General features: G+C 37.4%; 1 protein-coding gene across 1 annotated transcript in view; it reads right to left on the reverse strand.

The window, feature by feature from the left end:
• The window catches only part of MRC1 (mannose receptor C-type 1), a 91,738-nt gene that overhangs the window by 56,210 nt on the left and 13,633 nt on the right, over positions 1-21,895 (reverse strand). Inside the window, exons 3-7 of the mRNA XM_008692051.2 lie at positions 20,743-20,916; positions 16,359-16,523; positions 7,810-7,923; positions 4,639-4,785; positions 879-1,064 (exon numbers count right to left, since the gene is read on the reverse strand). Coding sequence (XP_008690273.1) covers positions 879-1,064; positions 4,639-4,785; positions 7,810-7,923; positions 16,359-16,523; positions 20,743-20,916 — 786 coding nt within the window. The remainder of the gene's footprint in view (positions 1-878; positions 1,065-4,638; positions 4,786-7,809; positions 7,924-16,358; positions 16,524-20,742; positions 20,917-21,895) is intronic.

The raw sequence follows: 21,895 nt of genomic DNA on the forward strand, positions 1-21,895 counted from the left end.
GCCTCCTCTTCGGGAGAAGGGTTCCCAGTTCATTTTCCCTGGTTGTTTTTTTGTTTTGTTTTGTTGTTTTGTTTGTTTGTTTGTTTTGATAGAACCAATTTTTGAAAACTTCACAATATTTTGTTTGGTACCTTTTCAATATAATATTTAAATTACATACCTAAAATTGAGGCATACCTTTCTTTAAAGGTTTGAGGCCAACACCTAACCACCCCAATAAAAATATCCTGTTTTTTTCACTGCTCAACACCAGAGCAGCACTAGCTAAGTTAATAAAGAAAATAAAATCCAGAGTATGAGATGGTTCGTTTAGAGATGTTTCTGGTGAGAGAAAATATGGCATTTAAAAAAGAAAATACATACATGCCAGTGCTTCCAAGAAATGAAATATTATTGACAAACTTCAGGTAGACTGCTCTGAATGCAGATTATATTGAGAAAAGTAATATTTTTTAAAATGTCAATTGACTACAAATTATCTCTTTGAAAAAAATTCTTTAAATTTCAGGATTTCTGACTGGGTCAGTTGGTTCAGTGTTTGACTCTTGATTTCAGCTCAGGTCATGATCTCATGGTCCTGGGATCAAGCCCCGAGTCGGGCTCCATGCTCAGCGCAGAATCTGTTTGGGATTCTCTCTCTCCCTCTGCCCCTCCCCCACTCGTGCTCTCTCTCCATCTCTCTCTAAAATAAATAAAATCTTTAAGAAACTCTTTAAATTGCTAAACAATTTCTACTTTTTATGCATGATTAATATTTACTGTATGTATTAAATAATCTCATTATTAATTTTAAATTATTAAATTAAATTTAACATTTATGATTAAATGGGTGGAGAGTGAGGGAGAGGTAAGCATATCACTGCTGTAAGGTTTCTCACCATATCCCAGTTGGGAGATGATAAAGTCAAATTCCTCGATGCTGTGGATACTGGCTAGATCACCACCTTCCTTCCGACATGCAGTCAAGGCATCTCTTTGGATTTTCTTCTCCTCTCTGTGAATCTTGTAGCAGTGACCTGCATACGGCCACCACTGACTTGGACAGTTAGTAGGCACATCGCTTTCTAGAGAAAAAAAGAGGTTGGAAAACATTTAAAAGGGATGATTTTTTTTAAAAAATGATAACAAAATTTTCTATCATTCGGTATACAAAACAATTCATAGTTATAAGCATTTCAAGGTAATATTTATTTTTCCTTTTTGGCTTGCATAGTCACAAAAGATAAACTAGGTGGGGGCAGAAGGGCCACCAAAGAGCCACAGAAACCACAGGAGCGTGAGCTGGCCACCTGTGGCTCTGGATTGACCCACTACCTCCGGTTTGCTCCCGCAAGATGGCGTACGATACTGCGGTGACCACAGGGATTTAGAGTCAGAAGTCTTTCAGGCAAAACCTGAATTTGCCACAAGTTGTGTGATCTTGGGCAAGTCACATCACATAAACCAAAATATCCATATATAAAAAAACATTTCAATAATATTGATAACAATACTAATTGGAAGTTATCCATCCTCACTCTGTTCTTCTGAACTAGAAAACATTTAAGATAATGTTACTTTAAATTATAAATACACAATTATTATGTAAGTCAATGAGTAATAGTGGCCAACATCCTAATTATTGCTACTAAGGGTTATGGTCAAATTTCATAAATCTTGATTTCGTATTGCAAAAATGAACTGTAATAGTCACGAGCTGGGGAAAGGGAAGGGAAAGATGTTGGAAGGCAGAAACTCAGGTTATTCATCCTTGGATGCCCTAGGACTGGCACGCGGCCCGGCACGTGGCAGGTGTAATGAATGTTGGTCGAGAAAATATATTTGATATGCCGCAGCTTATCATTGCCATTTACAGATACTCTTTCAAACTGCAATTTAGCAGTGTACCTTGCTTAAAGACGGATTGTATTACCAAATGAATGTTAATTTATACATTTGTTGGGTAGTGAATGTTCTCAAATGTGCTGCCTTAGCAAATGGTCAATACATTAAATGCTTGTTACTCCTTTAATGAATCCTTTAAAGCCCTTTCTCCTTACGCACCAGGACTGTCTGCCCACATCTTTGAGTCCAGGATTTGGTTTACAGTAGTCATGTAAGTAAACAGTCACCCATGATGACCAAACACTGTATTATTGTCACAGAAAAAAATGCACATACTTAAAAAATTCTAGCCCCTCAATACAACTTAGATATTCAACAAGTTAGTATAGCTCTAGGGCCCTCTGGTGGGATGTTTTGATTTTGCTACCTAGGAAGCTGAAAATAATGTCAGCAAATGCTGAGGCCTTCAAAAACTGAACAGGTGACCTTTAAAAATATCTTAAAATGTGAAGTCCGCCAATGAAAAGGAGTTCCATGGGGCAGCCAGAAAAGGTCACCTGCTCCTCAAGAGCGACACTGTCTAACAGAGATACAGTGTAAGCCACGAATGAGAGTTGCATATAGAGTTTTTAATTTGCTAGTAGCCATGACAAATAAAGGTAAAAAGAAACAGGTAAATTTAATTTAAATAATTTGCTTTATATAACCCAGTATATCCCAAATAGTATCATTTCAACATGTAATCAATAAAAAAGAAACCATGAGATATTTTCCTTTTGTGCATGGGAAGTCTTGGAAATGCCGCATGCATTTTACACACTTAGAGCACATCTCAGGTCAAACTAGCACCACTTCCTGCTCTCAATGGCCACTGTGGTTACATGGCTACTGAACTGGACAGTGTGGGTCTAGAGACCCAGGAATTACGACGAACGAGGTAACATTGCAGGGTACAAGGTAGAACTCTTGCCCCAGGGGGTCACCAATCATGTGTGCTGCATAATTTTAACTCTCATAGGCTTTTCCAATTTCTAGTTTATTTGAGTTTATAGATAAGACAGAATGATTCATCCAGGAAATACAGAGAAATTCAAAACCCCATGTCAAATGAAGGTTAGCAAGTGAAACAATGTGAGGCATAGTAGAGAAATTAGACTAATTTATGGACTGCTTGACAGTTTGAACAAATTTTCACAGGAAACACAGGTATTAATATTTCCCTTTACAGATGAGGAATCCAAAACTGGGGGTTAAGTAACAAGGCCAAGTTCCAGAATTCTGCTTCCTATACCAGGGAAGCAACAAAACAACCATTCTCCTCTTCCCCTAAGTGGTAATTCCAAATCTTCTGAAGGAGAATTGTATGAGCTTTTCCAAGGAGAAAGAATTATACTACTTCTCCTATGGGAGGAATAGAAGAGATGAAGTGCAAAATGATTGAAATCTCCTGGACACATGCTTGCAGTCATAATGGTGCCTCTGTAAATATCATCGAACCCAAGAACCAGGACACTCATCTGTACCCACTGGAGATCTTGACCGTATCTGTCTCTATTAAAATTGCAAATACACCTACTCCTTGTTCTGGCAACTCCACTCCTAGGAATAATCATGTGCATGAAATGACACGTGTATAAAGTTATTCACAGTAGGATTGTTTGTAATACTAAAAAATCAGAAGTAAATTGAAGGTCCATTAAGAGGTGACTGGTCAAAAAGTACATACATGGTCTCTCACTGTAATGGCTATTGTGCAGCCATAAAAACAAACCAAGAGGCTATTTATGTACCCTAGAAAGATGTCCAAAATTTTTTATCTGGAAAAAGTGAAGAATATATGCATTGTATGCTGCCATTTGTAGAAGACAGACAGAAATGATCATAAACATATCTGTTTATGTATTTATAGAATAGCCAGATAAGGATAAACACCTAGAAACAGTTATTTATCAGGGAGTACAACTGGGTATTAGAGGTTAAGAGGCAGAAGGAAAATACTATTTTTTTTCTATCATTTTGTACCTTTTAATTTTCCAGCCATGTCAATCATATTTTAACATCAATTTTATTGACTTCAAAAGTCAAGGAGAAAAGTCAAGAATGCCACACTGTCAGATTTCTCAAGCAGAACACATACATACATACATATTCCCTTTAGAGCGTTACGTATCTCCAAAAACAGCTGATAGTGAAAAAAGTGAAGGTCGTTTGCTTTTTGTCAACTTGAAAAAAAGGGTACATTCTTGTGTTAGTAACTTAACTCTTTTATAAAATTATAAGAGAGAGCATAATTGAATTCTTTCCCCAGAGTCTAACCTACATATAAAATTCACTTAGTACTTTTTGGATGTTTTATCCCATTTCTGTGTAGACTTCCATTGACGATGCTAAACTTACGGCACTAGAGCCCAGATGGATCCTTAAATAGCAAGAATATAATAAAAACATCCTCTGCAGATATTTATTTCCTAGCTTGGATTCCAGTTTTGTCACATGTGCAAGTTTTATATATCCTCTGAATATCCTCCTCCTCATCAAGAATGTGTGAATAATAATGCCTTACTCATAGGGCTGCTATGAGGATAGAATTCTTATTTATGTGCTTTCAAAGGCTTTGTACATGCCTGAACACCACGGCACACTCAGGAAATGTTAGTGACCATTACTAGTAACCAACAAAAAGAAATCCCATAGGAATAAGCTTCCTCCATAAATTATCAACAAAACCTGTCATTTCACACAGTTATGCGAGGCTATAATTTTCTTCTTTCAATTATAATATCTTCTACACTTCAGATCAAATAGGTCACTTACCAGAGGGAATCACAAAAGGATTCAAAGTTGTGTTGCCCTTTTTACAAATATAGCCTAGTCTCTGAACACATTCCAGATTTTCCCATTTAGCATTTTTCCCAGGATTTAGTGACACACAGCTTTTTCCAGGTTCTGTTGACGGACTTCCTTTGGGGAAAAAGAAAAATCAAAGTGGGATTATTATAGGTATTACAAGCAGATGGCCCCCACAACCTCAGGGCTTCATCCTTGGGATTTAATGGATCTCATTCTGTCTCTGGCTTCACATTTACGAATAAATCTTTACTGACTGCAGAGCAAAAGTTACATTGAGTATCTATTTCTTTTCTTGTCCTTAGATCATTCCAATGTCTAAAATGTTGATTATACAAGTTTACTTCTTTGAAATAACTTTTTTCACAATATCAATAATAAAGCTAGACCTTATCATCTTGAACAGTCTTCACACTGGGTTTTGTTATGTATAACAAAATGCACAACACATGGTGTTCCAAAACACCATATTAAACATTGTAAATACCTACCAAAAAGCTAAGTAAGGCTAACTGTGAGGAGCAAACTAGTGAATTTCTGAACACAAGGAAATTTTCTCCAACTAGAGAGAGGAAACGGAAGAGGAAGACAGGAAAGAGGAGAAAGACAAGGGAAGGGGAGCTTGAGAAGCAACATGACATGGGAAACGCTGATAAAGTACACCCCAAACTCAGACTCTTCCTCAAGATTTTCGACCCAGTGTACTGAAGATTTTTAACCGCTAACCCTTCATCCCGTATCTTACTGAAAATTGATTTAAAAAAAAAAAACAGATAAAGTCAACTCTAGGAATACAAAATGCAATGTATACATGCAGTGATGCCCGCATCTCTCATGCTTTTTTGTTAGTTAACACAGGATTTTAAAACCAGTGTTCTGAAAACTAGCTCCATCTCTCCCCTGAAGATAGGGTGGTGAGCCACATTTTGTTAACAACTCTGCTCTGTGACCTCTGACATGTATATAACCTGGAGCTCACTTTGCCTTCCTGCTAGATGGGAACCACGTCACCTGCCCCATCAAGCTTTTGTCAACATTTTTTGAAAGTTGTGGAAGAATACACAAAGAAAAACATTGTCAGTGGTAAGGACTTTAATATATCAGTTAGTTGTCTTTAAATGGCTACAGTAGTTATGTATTTGAATTCATACTTCTACAGCATTTGTGTAAATTATCCTGACCTCCAATGTGAATGTATTTGAATAGATGCTTTACTTGGTAAGTACTCAATTGAATACTTAATCAAATATTTCATGCAATAACAGCTTCTAATATTCCACAAGTTTTCTGATTTTAGTTTGAAGAAACTCTCATATTATTTCAGAAGGTGATTTAACTTTACACCTCTTACTTCTCAGGAATAACTTTTCTTTTCCTTTCTCATCAATATTCCAATTTCATACCTCACTTTCACTGAAGTTAACCCACCAATTTTCTCACTGAAGTCTTGGAATGCAAGTGGTTCATATTACAATAATTACTCCAAAATTGCAGAATAAATAAAGTGACTTGCCAAACGTGTGATAATTAAGCAGCAAAGAATAAACTCTAGTTCCTTTAAAAAATGATCATTATTATCTAATGATCTGAATGAGCCCAACTGGCATTCTCCAATTCAATTGGACTGAGTGAGTAGGCAGACAAATTAAATCCTCACCCATGAGAAGGACATCTTATATTCCCTTGAAGTAATGTTTAGCTCCCATATTATAGAGGAAAGCAGAGCTGACTCTAGTGACAGCCCTGTAACTATGCATTGAAGGAATGCATTGGAAGTGGAATTTCATAGTAAAAGCATGTCAATTTAAACCAAAATGTATCCTCTAAAATTTCCCTTTTGTGTTTTAGCATCTACTCTGAACATTCTTTCCCTTTCTTTCTTTTTCTCTTCTTCCTTCCTTCCTTCCTTCCTTCCTCCCTTCCTTCCTTCCTTTCTTTTCGAAGTTTTCATTTTCTTTAAATACCATAAATCAGTAACATAGAAGAGAGTTTAATTTCCTAAGCCAAGTGCAAAGCCATTCAGTGGCTTTTAAGAAAGAAGTCTGAGTATATGAAAAAACACTACATCCGTATTTTCTCACAGCAGAACTAGTAAATGAAAATGTGACCCATCCTTTTCCACACCCGTGCAGACATTAGTAGTCATTAATTATTGTATTCTTTGCTAATAAGCCAACGTTAGTACAGGGTGTGGTTGGAAGTGGGGGTGGGGAGTTCTGAATCACACTCAGTAGAATGCCTCAAGCAGCTACTAAGTGTTGGCATTTGTGAATAAGGTAAAAGTTTTTTTGTCATTATTGGTCCTTTTGTTTTCTCTGAATAACTGCTGTATATGTAAAACACATTTATTATTTAGTCTCCTTTATGTTCTGTTACCTGTATGTTATAAAAATGTAGACATAATTAGTTCAGAATATTTTCTGTCTTCCAAAAAATTAGAAAGCTGTTGAAGGCTTAATCATCAACCAATTGTTTTTTTTTACAATTAAACTACAAATTGCCGACAAAAGTACTAATGAATTACTATGCTAGCGTGGATTATCATCTGTGTCTGAAATATTATTTTAATCCAACTACATTAGATTAACAACAGGAGAAAATCATGTTAAGATCATTATAACAATGACAGAAATATTACAAATATCTCAGGGCTCAAGATAATGAGAAATCGTCCAGCCCCAAATAATTCATATTCACTTAAGTTCATAGTATGTGTGTGTGTAAATATAAATAAACACATATAAAATCTTTGACTATACTATATAGCATTTTATAGTATATATATCTCATAAGTGTACATTTTATATATAAGCACATTATAAAATTCGATAATTTGATTTTGAATATAATAGCTAGCAAATCAAAGATACTCAGAGAATATATACTTTAATGGAGTTCTGTATTGATTTGTGTGATAATCCTGCCAGATGAATCCCTAACGCACGAAGCAGGTATAACCATATGGTTTTAGTATATGCAAATCCAGTTGGCAGATTTCAAAGCAACGTGAGAAATGGACTACATTTGGTAGTCTCCCAACTCTTTTCTTTGAGCTCTCCATGTGAGATGATGAAGATCTCCATGGTATCCAGATAAATTAAATCTAGATGAATTATCCATAGACAAGCTGGACCCTACCTGGTAACCAGTTCAAATATCGGAATGGACTGCCACCACTCCACTGCCATCCACTGTTGAAACTGAGGCTGTTAAGTCCAATCCAGAGTCCTGAGGTCAAGGAACTGGTTAATCCTATGGAACGGAAGCAAAAACAAAAAACAAGACTGATGTTTGGAAAAGACAATGGAATCGAATTCAGAATTAAGTGCTCAGATCAAAATGTATTTGAGGGAAGTACTAAAAAAAACATGCAAACATTTCTCCTTGGATTCTCTGGAGGTAAGTACAACTACTACCTCCATTGGCAGATAAAGAAACGAGGTGAGAGACTAAGTAAGATTCTTAATAAGATCTAGTAAGAGTCTTGCTAAGCTTCTAACCCAGATACGACCAGGCTTCAACCCCAACGTCTTGAATACTCCTATCGGTGGTAAGAGTGTGCTTTTAATTTGGATAAGACTCTCTCATCAAATAATAACATTTTTACTTCATTGTAGAGTACAAATAAGATTTTTAAAGATTTTATTTATTTATTTATTTATTTATTTGAGAAAGAGAGAGAGCATGAGTGAGAAGGAGGAGAGGGAGAGGGACAAGAATACTCCATGCTGAGCACAGAACCTGATCTCACAACCCTGAGATCATGACCTGAGCTGAAATCGAGTCAGACGCTTAACCGACTGAGCCACCCAGATGCACCTAGAGTACAAATAAGATGTATCATGAATGAAATACAAAGTTTTCTATCATAAAAACGTTAAATAAACATTTCCATCTATCATTCTCATAAATTATTACCTAACCTTACATTCCAGAACTTATTCTGAGAATTTTATTTCATGACATTTTTAAAAATCAATTTTTCTTTTCATTAATATTTTGCTTTTAAAGTCTAAGCAGATTTTTTTGGCTAACATGAACAACACTTTGTTTAGGCACTTCATAAATCATAATTACAATGTTTCAAACTCTGTGCGGTGGGAGGGATTAGGCGGGGCTGATGTAGAATAAAAAAACAAGTCACATGGACCTCAGCCCTCTGGTGTCAAACATTCTCATTTGTTACCTACCTATACTTTAAAAAAAACACAGATTCTCCGTTCTCTCTACATTGTTTTCAGTTGATTAAAAAGAGAACCACAGGGGAAGGGAGGGAAAACTGAATGGGAAGAAATCATAGAGGGAGACAAACCATGAGAGACTCTGGGCTCTGGGAACCAAACTGAGGGTTACAGAAGGGAGGGGGTGGGAGGATGGGATAACCAGGTGATGGGCATTAAGGAGGGCACGTGTGGTGATGAGCACTGGGTGTTATACACAAATAATGAATTGTTGAACACTACATCAAAAACTAATGATGTACTTACTATATGCTAGGTAATTGAACATAATTATAAAAAAAAGAGGTCATAAAAAACAAAACTATCCCTTGTCTTTAATAAAATACCAAACTTAAGTTGGTATTCTTGTCAATAATGAGAATTACCACTTATTCTATTCAGAGCACTGTATGTGTTCATTTAATCCTCACAAACTATGATAGGGGTTTGATGACACCAAAACCCAGACTCGATAGTTCTCATGCCAACTGAGCTATGTCAAAGTCACTAATATTTTCCCCAATTTTTCATTAGCTCAGGTAAGCACACATTCATGTCACCATTTCAAATGAATGGAGGTCACAGTGACTCAGAGCCAAATCATCAGATCTCACATTTATTGCACCCACTTCCATAAAAGTGCAGATGACGGTCTTAGAGATCATGTGACCTGAATGTTGCACTCAGTTTACTCAGCGTCTGGCAGAGAGCAAAGGGCAGGCTAAAGATCCACTTGAAGGTACTGATTAGGTTGATATTGATTAGGTAGGTTGAGGTTTAACAAACTGAACTGAATTCAATACCGGAACTATTTACTGAAAAGTAAAACCTGCTGTATGATTTCTTTAAATAGAGTAATAAAATAATAATGGGATGAAATTAAATACTAGAATTTAAAAATCAGTGGAAATTAATTCAGATTCACTCATTTTTATCCAGTGTTCTAGAAAAAATGTTTGAGTTAGCACAGCTCTTACAGACAGGTACTTTATGTACCTTGGCAAGTATCTAGTCCAATCTCTCCATTTGCCGAGGAAGAAACTAAAGACAGAGAGTTTAAGAAACATGGGGAGAGGCAGAGGATAAGCAGATCAGGATTGGAACCCAAGATTCAATGTCGTTTCTCCCCTGGATTCAACCCCTGTTTAAATTAATTTTGCCTGTGAGTTACTACTATAAAATCCTTTCTAGATAACTTTAAATGTTAGAGCACCTTTAAATAAACAACAGTGAATTAGACAGCTATTTCTGATACATGTCATTCCTCTCCAAACAATAGCCCATGCCGGAACTCACTCCTAACACCTGTGAAGACTCAGCTTTTGGTTTTCCAAAGTTGGAATCTTACCAAAAAATAGAAATGTTTATTGTAATCTCTACCAAGGAGATGAGATTATCAAAAGGGTGAGTCTTTATATTTCTTTAGTCCTAAATCTCTGGGGTGAGCACCACCAAGTATGACTGCATTCATCTGAAAAAATAATAATAATGTGATAAAAATTCATTCATATGAAATTAAGTTTATAATTATTTATCTTATCAATGGTTACCTTTTAGTTTATTATTTTTTACATATAGTTATTAAAACCATATGAGTACTATAATATTACTTTGGTCACTTTCGGATGAATTAAAGAAATCAACTAAAAAGTTCTGTCCTATCTCATTTATGTAATAGGTAATTTATAATGTGTCAAGAGGAAACAGTTGTCTACTAGTCTGTTCCTTAGAAATATCATTCTGGGGGCGCCTGGGTGGCTCAGTTGGTTAAGCGTCTGCCTTCGGCTCAGGTCATAACCCCAGAGTCCTGGGATGGAGCTCTGCATCGGGCTCCCTGCTCAGTGGGGAGCCTGCTTCTCCCTCTCCCTCTGCCTGCTGCTCCCCCAACTTGTGCTCTCTCTCTGTGTCAAATAAATAAATAAAATCTTTTTTTTTAAAAAAAGAAACATCATTCTGGGATCAGTGTCATACACTGCATTTTATGTTAGTAATTACTCTGTTAAATACCACTGAACATGGAATGATTTTTTTCATAGATTATTTAAACTTGTAGTCACCTGAATAATAATCTCTATACTTACAGAGGAGTATACTAGAGAAAATGATGCTGAAAGTAGCATTTCACAAATGCTAAATACAGCTATTCCTGCAAATCAAATACTCGTGTATTTTTAAAAAAATTATTAGTTACAAATACAAGCATTTATAAGTTTTCAAAACTATAAGTAATTCACTGATTATAGGAAGAATTAAAGTAGATTTTGCCCGAGATTGCTTAAATTACTGTTTGGCATAGCCAAGCAAAGATGATAGCTTCTTAAAGGTATTATCTATCCTCTGACATCCCACATCTGCTCTAAGTACTTCTGGATTGTTTTGAAGAATTAAATTAAATACTTCTTAAACAAAGGCCTAACACATAATATGTGCCCAATAAATGTAAGCTATTATTACTATTATTATTATTATTATTGTTATTACTCTATGTTGAATCAAGGCTGTCAAAAAATGTTATTAGCTGCAACATGGACGGCACTGGAGGAGATAATGCTAAGTGAAATAAGTCAAGCAGAGAAAGACAATTATCATATGATTTCTCTCATCTATAGAACATAGAATAAAGAAAGGGGGGTTAATCAGAAGGGGGAATGAAGCATGAGAGACTATGGACTCTGAGAAACAAACTGAGGGCTTCAGAGGGGAGGGGGGTGGGGGAATGGGATAGACTGGTGATGGGTAGTAAGAAGGGCACCTATTGCATGGTGCACTGGGTGTTATACGCAACTAATGAATCATCGAACTTTACATCAGAAACCAGGGATGTGACTAATATAACATAATAAAAAAACATTAAAATAAAATTTTTAAAAAGTGTGATTAGAAACAAAATTCAAATTTTGTGTCAAATATATCATCACTTAAAGCAAATGAGCACCATCCACAAATTTCTTTCTCTAATGTGGTTTTGTAATGTCATAGAGGAAACAAGGGGTTTTTTAGCATTACTACACAAAGTATCAATTCCACATGCTGAACTGTTTAGTTCTCGATTTTCCAGGATGTATTGTCTGAAATGGTTATGCACCTCCTTTTGAACCTGCTTATAATAGAAGATGTATTCATGTTACCCTTAGCTTTCATCTCTTCTGCATTGTGGTCCAATTCATTTTCCAGACAGCACCAAAAACAATCAAGTAGACAAGCCAACTTTCACTTCCTACACCTTCTTTCAGTTCTGTAAATCCTAATCCTGCACATATGTAGTTATCACTCTGATTCAGGAATTGAGGATTAAATAGCTTCCCAGCATTTTGGGGGTAGAAGCAGAAATGAGGATGATGCATCGATCGTGAATGATGTAAGAAGTTGCTGCCAGGCAGACGCTAAGCCCTGAAGACAAGGGGGAATCAGATTGCCAGTTTAGACGAAGTTCACCAGAACAAGGAGCTGCTGACACCTAAATTAAGGGTTCTTTTAATTAGAAATTCTCTTCATTTCGTGAGTGGGACCCAGGCAGAATGAAATGTAAAGACAGTACTCCGTTCCAATCCAACTATTTTCTGAACAGGAGGCAGTAGGCAAAGTTTCTAGCTTCTCCCTGTTATTTCATCTATAAAGTAGACACAATAGTATTCATTCAGGAGGTTGGTGTGAGCTTTAGAAAGAAAACCCAGTGTCTGGCACAAAGCAACCGATCAATAAATGACAGCTAAATGTATCTGAGTCATAAAAACGGTTTACACATTTTAAAAAATGATATTTACACTGCTCACAATCCTCACAGAAAATAAATCTGATTTTAAAAGTACAACTATTTGTGGATATATTTTTTTATTTTAGTGGCATATTTCCCCAAAGGGAGTAGATCACAATCCTACACTCACACCATTATTTTCTAGATTCCTCCCCACTACATCCCAATAAATCCTGAAAGTCTTGACTATCTTCCCTCCAAAAAAACGAAGTTCTGTTTCACTTTATGAGTTACCCTTTAGGCTTTTTTCCCCCCTAATGCATGATATTTTTGACTTAAAGAAAAGCAGGAAATACTACAAGTCTCATTAGTGAAATCATTCTTATCCAGATTTCAGTTAAAATGTGCTGGCTAAAATTCCGGAGACTTGGATAAGAGTCAAATAAGTATCTGAGGTGAACTTGGCCTGGGAATCTCTTAGTATTTGTTTGCGCTCCCGAGGGACACTGTCATACTCGTGGCACTGGCTGGTTAGGAAAGCATTTCCCGAGGCCCAAGCTGGAGCTGCTGTCCCACCCACATCACCCCTGTCCTCTAGGCAGCTGCTGAAGGCAGGTAAAAAGTAACCTGTGTTCTGTCCCTCGGCTTCCAGAAAGCCAGAAAACAAGTAAAACTTGGAAGAGCCAAGATAATACAACTCAGAGTCCCTTAAAAATTTTTTTTTAAAAAAACCAACTGAAACCATTTTAACTTTTTTTTTTTAAGGTTTTATTTTAATTCCTGCTCTGCTCATCACCACAAGTGCTCTCCTTAACCCCCATCACCAATTTCCCCCAACCCCCCAACTTCCTCCCCTCTGGTAACCAGCAGTGTGTTCTCTGTAGTTGAGTCTGTTTCTTGGTTTGTCTCTTTCTCTCTCTCTTTTTGCTTTGCCCTTTGCTCATTTGTTTTGTTTCTTAGAGTCCAAATATGAGTGAAATCCCATGGTATTCGTCTTTCTCTGACTGACTTAGAAACCACTTCAACTCTGGTAGAGTTTTCTCTCACCCATGCCAGCATGCACAGAAAACACCTCGGTTGTCTTAAGTCATCTTTTCTCTTCCTTGATCATCTACATGAATTTGGTTTTGTCTCTTTCTGTGCTTTCTGTCATTATTTTTAGACATATTATAAATATTATAATATTATAAATTATATATAATTATATATTTTATATATAATTTTTATATAAAAATTTATATATAAAAATTATATATAATTTATATATAATATATATTTATATATAATATTTTATATATATATACTTATAATATTATAAATATTAATCGCTCTGATACTGTGCCCCAATACTAGGAAGGCCCCCCAGACCAACACAAAACAGAATAATTGAGCAGACTTGAGGCATAATTCCTTCTCTGAGTTTACTAATACACAGTGAGGCCAGATTACTTTTCTCCTATCAGTCTCGGTAATAATAACGGAAAGAAAATGGTCAATGGCTGCCTGTACCGAAAGGAGACAATTAATAAATGTTAAACCTGGCACCTAACTGTGGCAGGAAAGATTTCATTACCCTGGAGCAGTTCATGTTTTAGTCCTCAGGAAGGGAGGAAGAATAGAAAAATGCATTTTGCAAGGTTTTGCTAAATAAATGTTTGTTACCTCTTTCCTCCAAAAAGAGAATGCAATAAACATCTGCAAATTCAATTAAAAAATAGTAATAACCTACAGGAGAAACATGGTCCAGTTAATGAAGAGTACCCCAAAAAGAGAAAAAGAGGCCAAGGTGGGGACACGCTCTATCCCTCGTGTTGGTTCACACACTCTCCCCTTTAACAGAGAAAATCACTGAGGCCCAGAAGCTTCACGGCATCAAAGAGCCGAGACCCAGGCAGTCGGGCTCCAGAGCTGACTCTCTTTACTCCTGCACGCTGCTGCCTGGGGGCTGGTCGGTTGGAATGGGTAGGCATTGCGGACACAGCAGGTTCTAACATGGTGCTCCTTCAACCACTTGCTCAAGAATCACCTAGAAGTTTGACAATATGCAGCTTCCTGGGCCCCATGGCACCTCTACTGATCTAGCATCTCTGGAGTTTGGGCCCACGCATCTTCATTTTAACCAAGTTCCTTGGTGATTAATAAGCAACTTGACATTGAAGGGCCACAGCACTTACTGTCTTCTTGCTGTAAACCGACCACCTGTCTACACATGAGGCTGAATTTCTAAATAATTCTTTTTACTGTGTTCCACCATCATTTGTCAGGCAGCAAACATTCTTTGAGACTCTCTTCCTTAGAAGGTTCCATGTGAATCTCTTTGGTTGGGGAGCATTAATTCTTTGAGACTCTCTTCCTTGGAAGGTTCCATGTGAATCTCTTTGGTTGGGGAGCATTAATACTCATAAGATATTCCTGATTTTCAGCCATTTGCCCCTATAATCCATTCTCCACACAGCCTTCAGTTTGCTTTCTTCATGGCACTTACTAAAATTTGTATCTACCTGTTTTTTTTTTTTTCTTGTTTATGTCTGTTTTCCCCACTGGACTTTAAGCTCCTGGTGCTTGCTTTGACCAGCTTTGGTCACCATTGTGTCCCTAGGACCTTGCGTAATACCTCACACACAGACACCAGCCACTGTAATGAATGAATGAATGAATAAAAAATTACAAATGTACTTCTAGTCTTGCAGGGGAAGTGGGACACAAATGTATGTAGCTATTATAAAAGCAGTAAACAATTAAGAGAAATGCAGATAGAAATGGCTAAGACTGCATTTCAGCTGGATGAAATTTTGGGAATTCCAGGTACAAGAAATGGCATGGGAAAAGATGTAGCAGTGAGGAAGTGTTAGATAAAGTGTTAGATAAAGGTGAGAAACCCCAAACTCTTCTGTCCAGACTGCAAAATGCATGAAGGGAAATAGCAGTCAGGCTCGGAAGGCCAGGCAAAGGCAAACGCCTTTGTTAACGATTTGATAGGAAATAAGCTACTAAGGATTTTTGAACATGGTAAGTCATAGGATCAGAGATCTATTAATCTGGTAGCAGTGTCAGGGTGAACTGGAGGGAGGGGATTCTGGAACAGGGGCCTGAGGATGCTTTTTCTCCCCGCTCATTTCTGCTCCTAATCTCTCTGTTCCCCAAGTGTGGATTTCAGAAGCTACAACAAATACTTTCATCACAAGCAAACATTCGTGCTTTCCCTCTTCACAGTCCTACGAGAACAGACGCTTAAAAAAACAAACACATTGTGGAAAGAATACCAATAAGGCCTGAAATCCTGTACAGGCTGGGAGTTTGAGAGACAGGAAGCCGAAAGGATGCAGAGTTTCCGAGCTGCTCTTGACTCATCCCTGCTTTTGCAGCAAGAGCCTTTACTTCCATTTCTCCTTTTGACTCCCATGATGCTGATGCAAAACCTCTGGCTTCAGGATAGACCTGGAATTCCTGACCAGCACAGTCCCCTTGCCGTGTCCAAGAACATCACCTTTTGATTTTGACCTCTTCTATTCTGAGCCCAGATCCATTCTCAGGATCCTTCTTAACACAGGTTCTCGAGACTGTCACAACTGATGGAAGAAATCCTGAGACAAAAACCTATTTGCCATTCCAGGGGCACATTTGCATCCCCCCCTCAACTTTGTGACATCTGCTCAGGACTGACTCTATCCTGATGTCGATAATCGCATGTGCTGTCTGCTTCTAAGGTAAACTAGACAGAAATAAAATCATCGTGATCTTACTTGCAACCTCTTTGCTTTTGCCCTCATTACCTGTTAGGTACGTTTGCTCGTGTATCTCCGTGATACTCAAGAGTTCGGCACTCTGTTGTTGGCAGCTTCTCCGTGCCTGGTGCCAAGTTAAAGCAGATTTGGAGTTTATCTGGTAGGAAATGCCAGTCAGCGGGTCTTTATTCCATAAGCTTTCACTGCCCTCGACTGTAAAAGAAGTCAAACGCGATTGGCTGCATTAGGCATAGAAAAGACTTTCAGGGAAAAATATTTCTTAAATGATTCTAGTAGCATTTTTGTCGGAAGCCTATTGGTTTTCCTTTCTGTTCTTTTACTTATTTTTGAGGTGCCTGTGAGATTTTCTTCACTCCTCTGATGAACAGAGGGAGTTTTCAAAAGATTGACCGCATCTCATTCTTTTCATTTGCCTAAGAAAGGAAAAGAGAGGCACTGTCTCCCTATTTTTGTGTCTGAATATTTGGGATCAATTGAGTTGGAAAGTGAGGCCAATGCAAATACTAAGAATAGAGATGCCAGGTCAAATTCCTTAATCTAGAAAAAAAATAGAGGGGCAAGAGAAAATATATATCTTCTCTCAGCAAGTGGATATTTTGCCTGTACATTCTAGTTGGGTCTTTTTAGACCAAAGGCATGGGCGTTAGAAGGCCACGTCATGGACTCCACCACCAGGCTGACCTGGACCTACATCCAGGCACTGTCACTCACCGGTGGTTTGTCCTTATTTTCCCACCTCTAGGATATATTAAATCTGTGTAGCCCCAGGCAATAGTAGAGGCTGATTGTTAGTTTTCCTTCCTTCAGAGTAAAAAATAATTCTTTGAGCTTATTTTTGCCCTGTTATTTTATGATTCCCAGTACAGTCTCTAAACTTAGTTATACATTATGAAAGGCCAATAGTATCGACGGGTAAATATTATTTATAGTGTGTTACCTATAAGATGTTTGGGCAATTAGTCAACAAATGAAGTATTTCTGTGTGCTTCATGTTATAAAAACATCCCTTTTCTCTTTTTAATAATTTAAATTCTACCTACGAATCCTAGGGAGTAATAATTTCTTCACTTTTTTGTAAAAAAGAAAAGGAATCATGTAACTTCTCAAATTTTCTGAGAAGTATTCAACCTGCCAAGAAGTTGGGCAGTTTCCCAAAAGCATATAGCCTATGTCATGAATCTTTGGATGTGACAAGGAAGTGATCTTTTTCAGATACATCACACAGACTATGATATGAAACTTGTGGTTCCACGGCACATCAAAGAGGAAGAAAAATAACCCAAAATTCCATCCAGGCAACAACATAGAAATTTCTAAGATGTTTTCATTATAAAATTACTATATATTTACATAAAAATAAATTTGAATTGGTAATGTTCAATTTAAATGATAACGATCTGAGATCTTACTAGTTCCATATCCAGATGGACTCTCTCCACATAAGTGAGATCATTCAAATGAGACTGATTGGAGGGCTACTTGAAGATACATATTTTTAGAAATGTGGAGTTCTAATATGGTAGAAAATGTGAGACACACACAAAAAAACAAAAAACAAGGGGGATTATTTTCTTGCTCAGGAATGGAAGAGAGGGATATACATGAACAAAGAAGGAAATGCAATTTGACTCTTCTCTTTATTTAAAGAAAGTATACTTTGTACTTTAGATCAAGAAATTAAGATCTATTTCTCAATGAATGTATAGGTTTGCTGAGTCTACACCTCCCCCGATTGTTCAAATTCCTGCAGTAAACCAGCACAACTGATGTGGAAAGCAAAAGTTGCAAGCTATGGAGAATTGAGAGAAAGGGTCTTTTCCTTTTCCTGTTCTCATGATACTTTAAAATAAATGTCTAAACAGAAGGAAAACATTACAATAAACAATGCAAAGGACAATGAAAAGCACTTATTAAAATGTCACTAGGTCAATAACTGGTACCTCGTCTTCCTGTATTAAACCTACTAGTTTAAGGCTAGTATAAAATAAAAGGTTTTTTTGAAAGGAACATGAAGCGAGGAAAATGAAGTAGATTGGGAAATCACAAAGCCCTTTAAGAAAGGCATGAAATGTATAAAATGTGCTTTAAATTTTTAATGCATATTGAAATCAAACAATTTTTTATTCCCTATAGTTATTTTACTTTACATTTAACTACATTTCTATAGAATATGTATATATTCTATATATTTCTATAGAATATGTATATATTCTATATATTTCTATAGAATATATATATATTCTATATATTTCTATAGAATATATATATATACATACATATATATAGGCTTTGAAGACATAAATTAGAAGTAATAAGACTAAAAGATTATTCAAAAGAATTATTCAAAAGATTATTCAAAAGAATACTCAGGATATCCCTCCAACACACATTGATCCCAAAGTTGTGAAGTTTTTTTTCTGTGTGTGTGTGTGTGTGTGTGTGTGTGTGTGTGTGTGTGGAGTTTTTTGTTATTAGTGACTGGCCATTTGTCTTCTATTTAATGACTGATTAAATCATACAAATATCCAACAGCCCCTTCATCAATACCACTTAAGTGCAAGATGCTATAGTTAGACGTACGAAATCCACACCCCCAAGAAACTCCATGACAACAGATTTAGAAAATATCATTCCTAGTAAGTAAAGGTGAAAGACACTCCTCAATCATTGGAAAACAAGTACTGCTTTGTCTTAGGGGGAAAAGTAGCTTGATTCCAACAGAAGATATCTACTATAGAGGTCAGACATCTATAAGCCTTTCATGGGAATCAAACCTATAAAAGTTGTTATAAGAGAGGCAAATACAATTACTTCACCCAAAACGGGAGAGCAGCGTTGCCATGAATGGGAAGCCTGTTTTTGTAGATATTCACCCAGAACATAGGGACTGCACACAGAACAGAATTATAATAATATATGGAGTTGAAAAATCAAATTTATTTTAAGTGGGATTATAAATCAAAAGAGAGAAATAAGTACGATTCTTAGACTTTGGGATTTAACTTAAGACACTAAAACAATTTTGTGAATTATTTCATAATAATGCTTGGAATAATGTGATTGTGGGTGGATGTGTGGTCCCCAAAATTCAGCGGTAAACAATGCTATTGTGATTCAGGTGTCCTTACAACCATCCCACACTGCATCTGCACCCAGACTTTTCCCCTGCACCGCCCCCCCCCCTTGCTGGCCAGCAGGAGAAAGAGTTCTGGGTAATAGCACAAAACAGGAGCGGCTGTGATCCATAAAGTCTGAATGAGCAAAAGGTCAGGGAGTAAGATGTTTGGGGGGGGAGAAAAGGAAGGGGATAGCTGGCAGCAGGCTGAGGATGTGGGGCTGACAGGGAAAATGAAAGAACCCCTCCCTTGCCTCCTTCTTCAGTCCCAGCCCTGCCTCCCAAGGCTGATGCCCTCCTCTAACCCCTCCTCCACCATCCCTAAACCTGCTACACTGTTTCTTTAAAGATTATTTTTTCCCCAAGATTTTATTTATTTGAGAGAGAGAGAGAGAATGAGCAAGTGAGAGCATGAGCAGGGGGAGAGACAGAGGGAAAAGCAGGCTCCCCACTGAGCAAGGAGCCCGATGCAGGACTCGATCCCAGAACCCTAGGATCATGACTTGAGCGGAAGGCAGACACCTAACCGACTGAGCCACCCAGGTGCCCCTCTTCACAGACTCTTGAGTGTGGAAGGAACACAGGAGAATTCTTATTTTCTGCCTGCTTCCCATCAATATCATGCAAAGCCACTTATTTCGTGTTACTGCAATAATATGTTTTCATTTTAAAAATCCTTCGAGCATAAAAATAATCCACTTCCATTTGATTCATAGCTATGTTAAAATAAATGATACTGTTCTTAAATTAAATTCACTATCATTACTACTCATTACTATCACTTTCAGAGAAAGGAGCCCTTTTCATTACATTGGCAAAAAGTCAGGAGCCCCTTTTGTGTTGTTGAGGCAGAAGTCAGGAGCCCCTCCCATCTCTCTCGCTCCATCAAACCACATGCTTATGGCATTAAATTTTATTTTTGATCTATGGTTTAATAAAGATACATCCCAGGGGGAGGTATTCAGTATACATTGCATCGTATTCAGTATAATTTGCCCTACAGTCTTAGCAGTAAAGATTGAAGGAAAGCAGCAGCTGGTGGAAATAAAGGGGTCCTGTGATGTAGCACAGGGCTGAGCGTCAGACCACCTGTGTCTGGTCTTCAGCCAATACGGATCACCTTCTCCATTACAAAGTGGGGACAATGGCCTGTGCACAGGGTTGTGGTGGAGTGTGACAAGTTAATAAATGGGAAATAACTTTGAGGAGGGAAAATGGTCTCAATAAACACAAGGTCTTATTGCCACGGTGCTGTACTAAATGTGGCAAACTCTTCTTGGTGCTAACGTTACTTACATTTCAATGGACAATATCCAAATAGCTTGTCCGCGTCATAGTCTGCAGTGGTTCCACACCAGAGCCACCCGTCTGATCGCCCAGCACTGGTGCAATCTGCATACCACTTGTTTTCAAACTTGAATGGAAAGGCACACGTTGCCCCGTTGGAATTGCCCAGCAGCGTGTACATGTCTAGAAGAGACACGTTGATCACACTTAGAATGTCAATCTTCTGATCAGTGGCTTTCCACTAAGAAGGATGCTGAAAGAATGGGTCTTACTCTTCTGACCACATTTGATGTCCCCACACCGGGAACTCTTTGGTCTTTCCCTTCTCTCTCTACCCCATCTTTTGCTGCGTATACACAGCAGTCTGTATTAGGAACAACTCTAGTATCACTTCACTTCTGCTGTGTTTTAGGGCAGATTTTTCTCTTTCCTACACCTGACTTGACTTCTGCATTTCCCCCCAGAACAGAGAAGAGGCCATCCTTCCTCTTCCTTGGAATCACAGAATGATTGAATCTCTAGATGGAAAAATAGCATGACAGCTGTGTAATTCAAATGCATAGCCAAAGTTAAATCCCCTCCTACCACTTCCTGTCAAGCCAGCCTCTACTGCAGTCCCTCAACAATGACTATGAGAAACGGTCAGAATTTGGACATAATGCTCTAATCCACATCATGGAAAGAAAGTACTCGAAACCACTGGATACCATTGAAAATCAGTATTTGTCTTTCTTTAAACTGAAATCAGAGCAAAATGGGAAGCTCTGGATTTACCTAGAAGAGAAAATCGAAACAAATACAAATCATTGTTGATTATGGTTTGGCTGAAGCCAAAGGATTAGAGAAGCTCATATCTCCACTGACAACCACACCACTCCCCTAGCCACATTCTCCAAAATGTTTAGTGTCTCTGTAGGGACATCCCCTGGGGAAACAATAACCTTCTACAGGGAAGTAGTTTGCCTCTCGCCACCAGCTGATAATCAGAATTTGTCCTAGATAAAAATACTCTTTCTTAATTAAGTTTTGTAGATTCTATAACTTTAAAAAGTCCCTAAAAGACATGTTAAAATCCAATTTAGACAATATAAAGTTTGTAAAACATACAGCACAACACCTAACATATATTAAAATCATCATACACATTAAGTTCCTTACCCTC

The sequence above is a fragment of the Ursus maritimus genome, unplaced genomic scaffold (assembly GCF_017311325.1).
Source record: "Ursus maritimus isolate PB19 unplaced genomic scaffold, ASM1731132v1 scaffold_31, whole genome shotgun sequence".
NCBI classification, from domain to species: domain Eukaryota; kingdom Metazoa; phylum Chordata; class Mammalia; order Carnivora; family Ursidae; genus Ursus; species Ursus maritimus.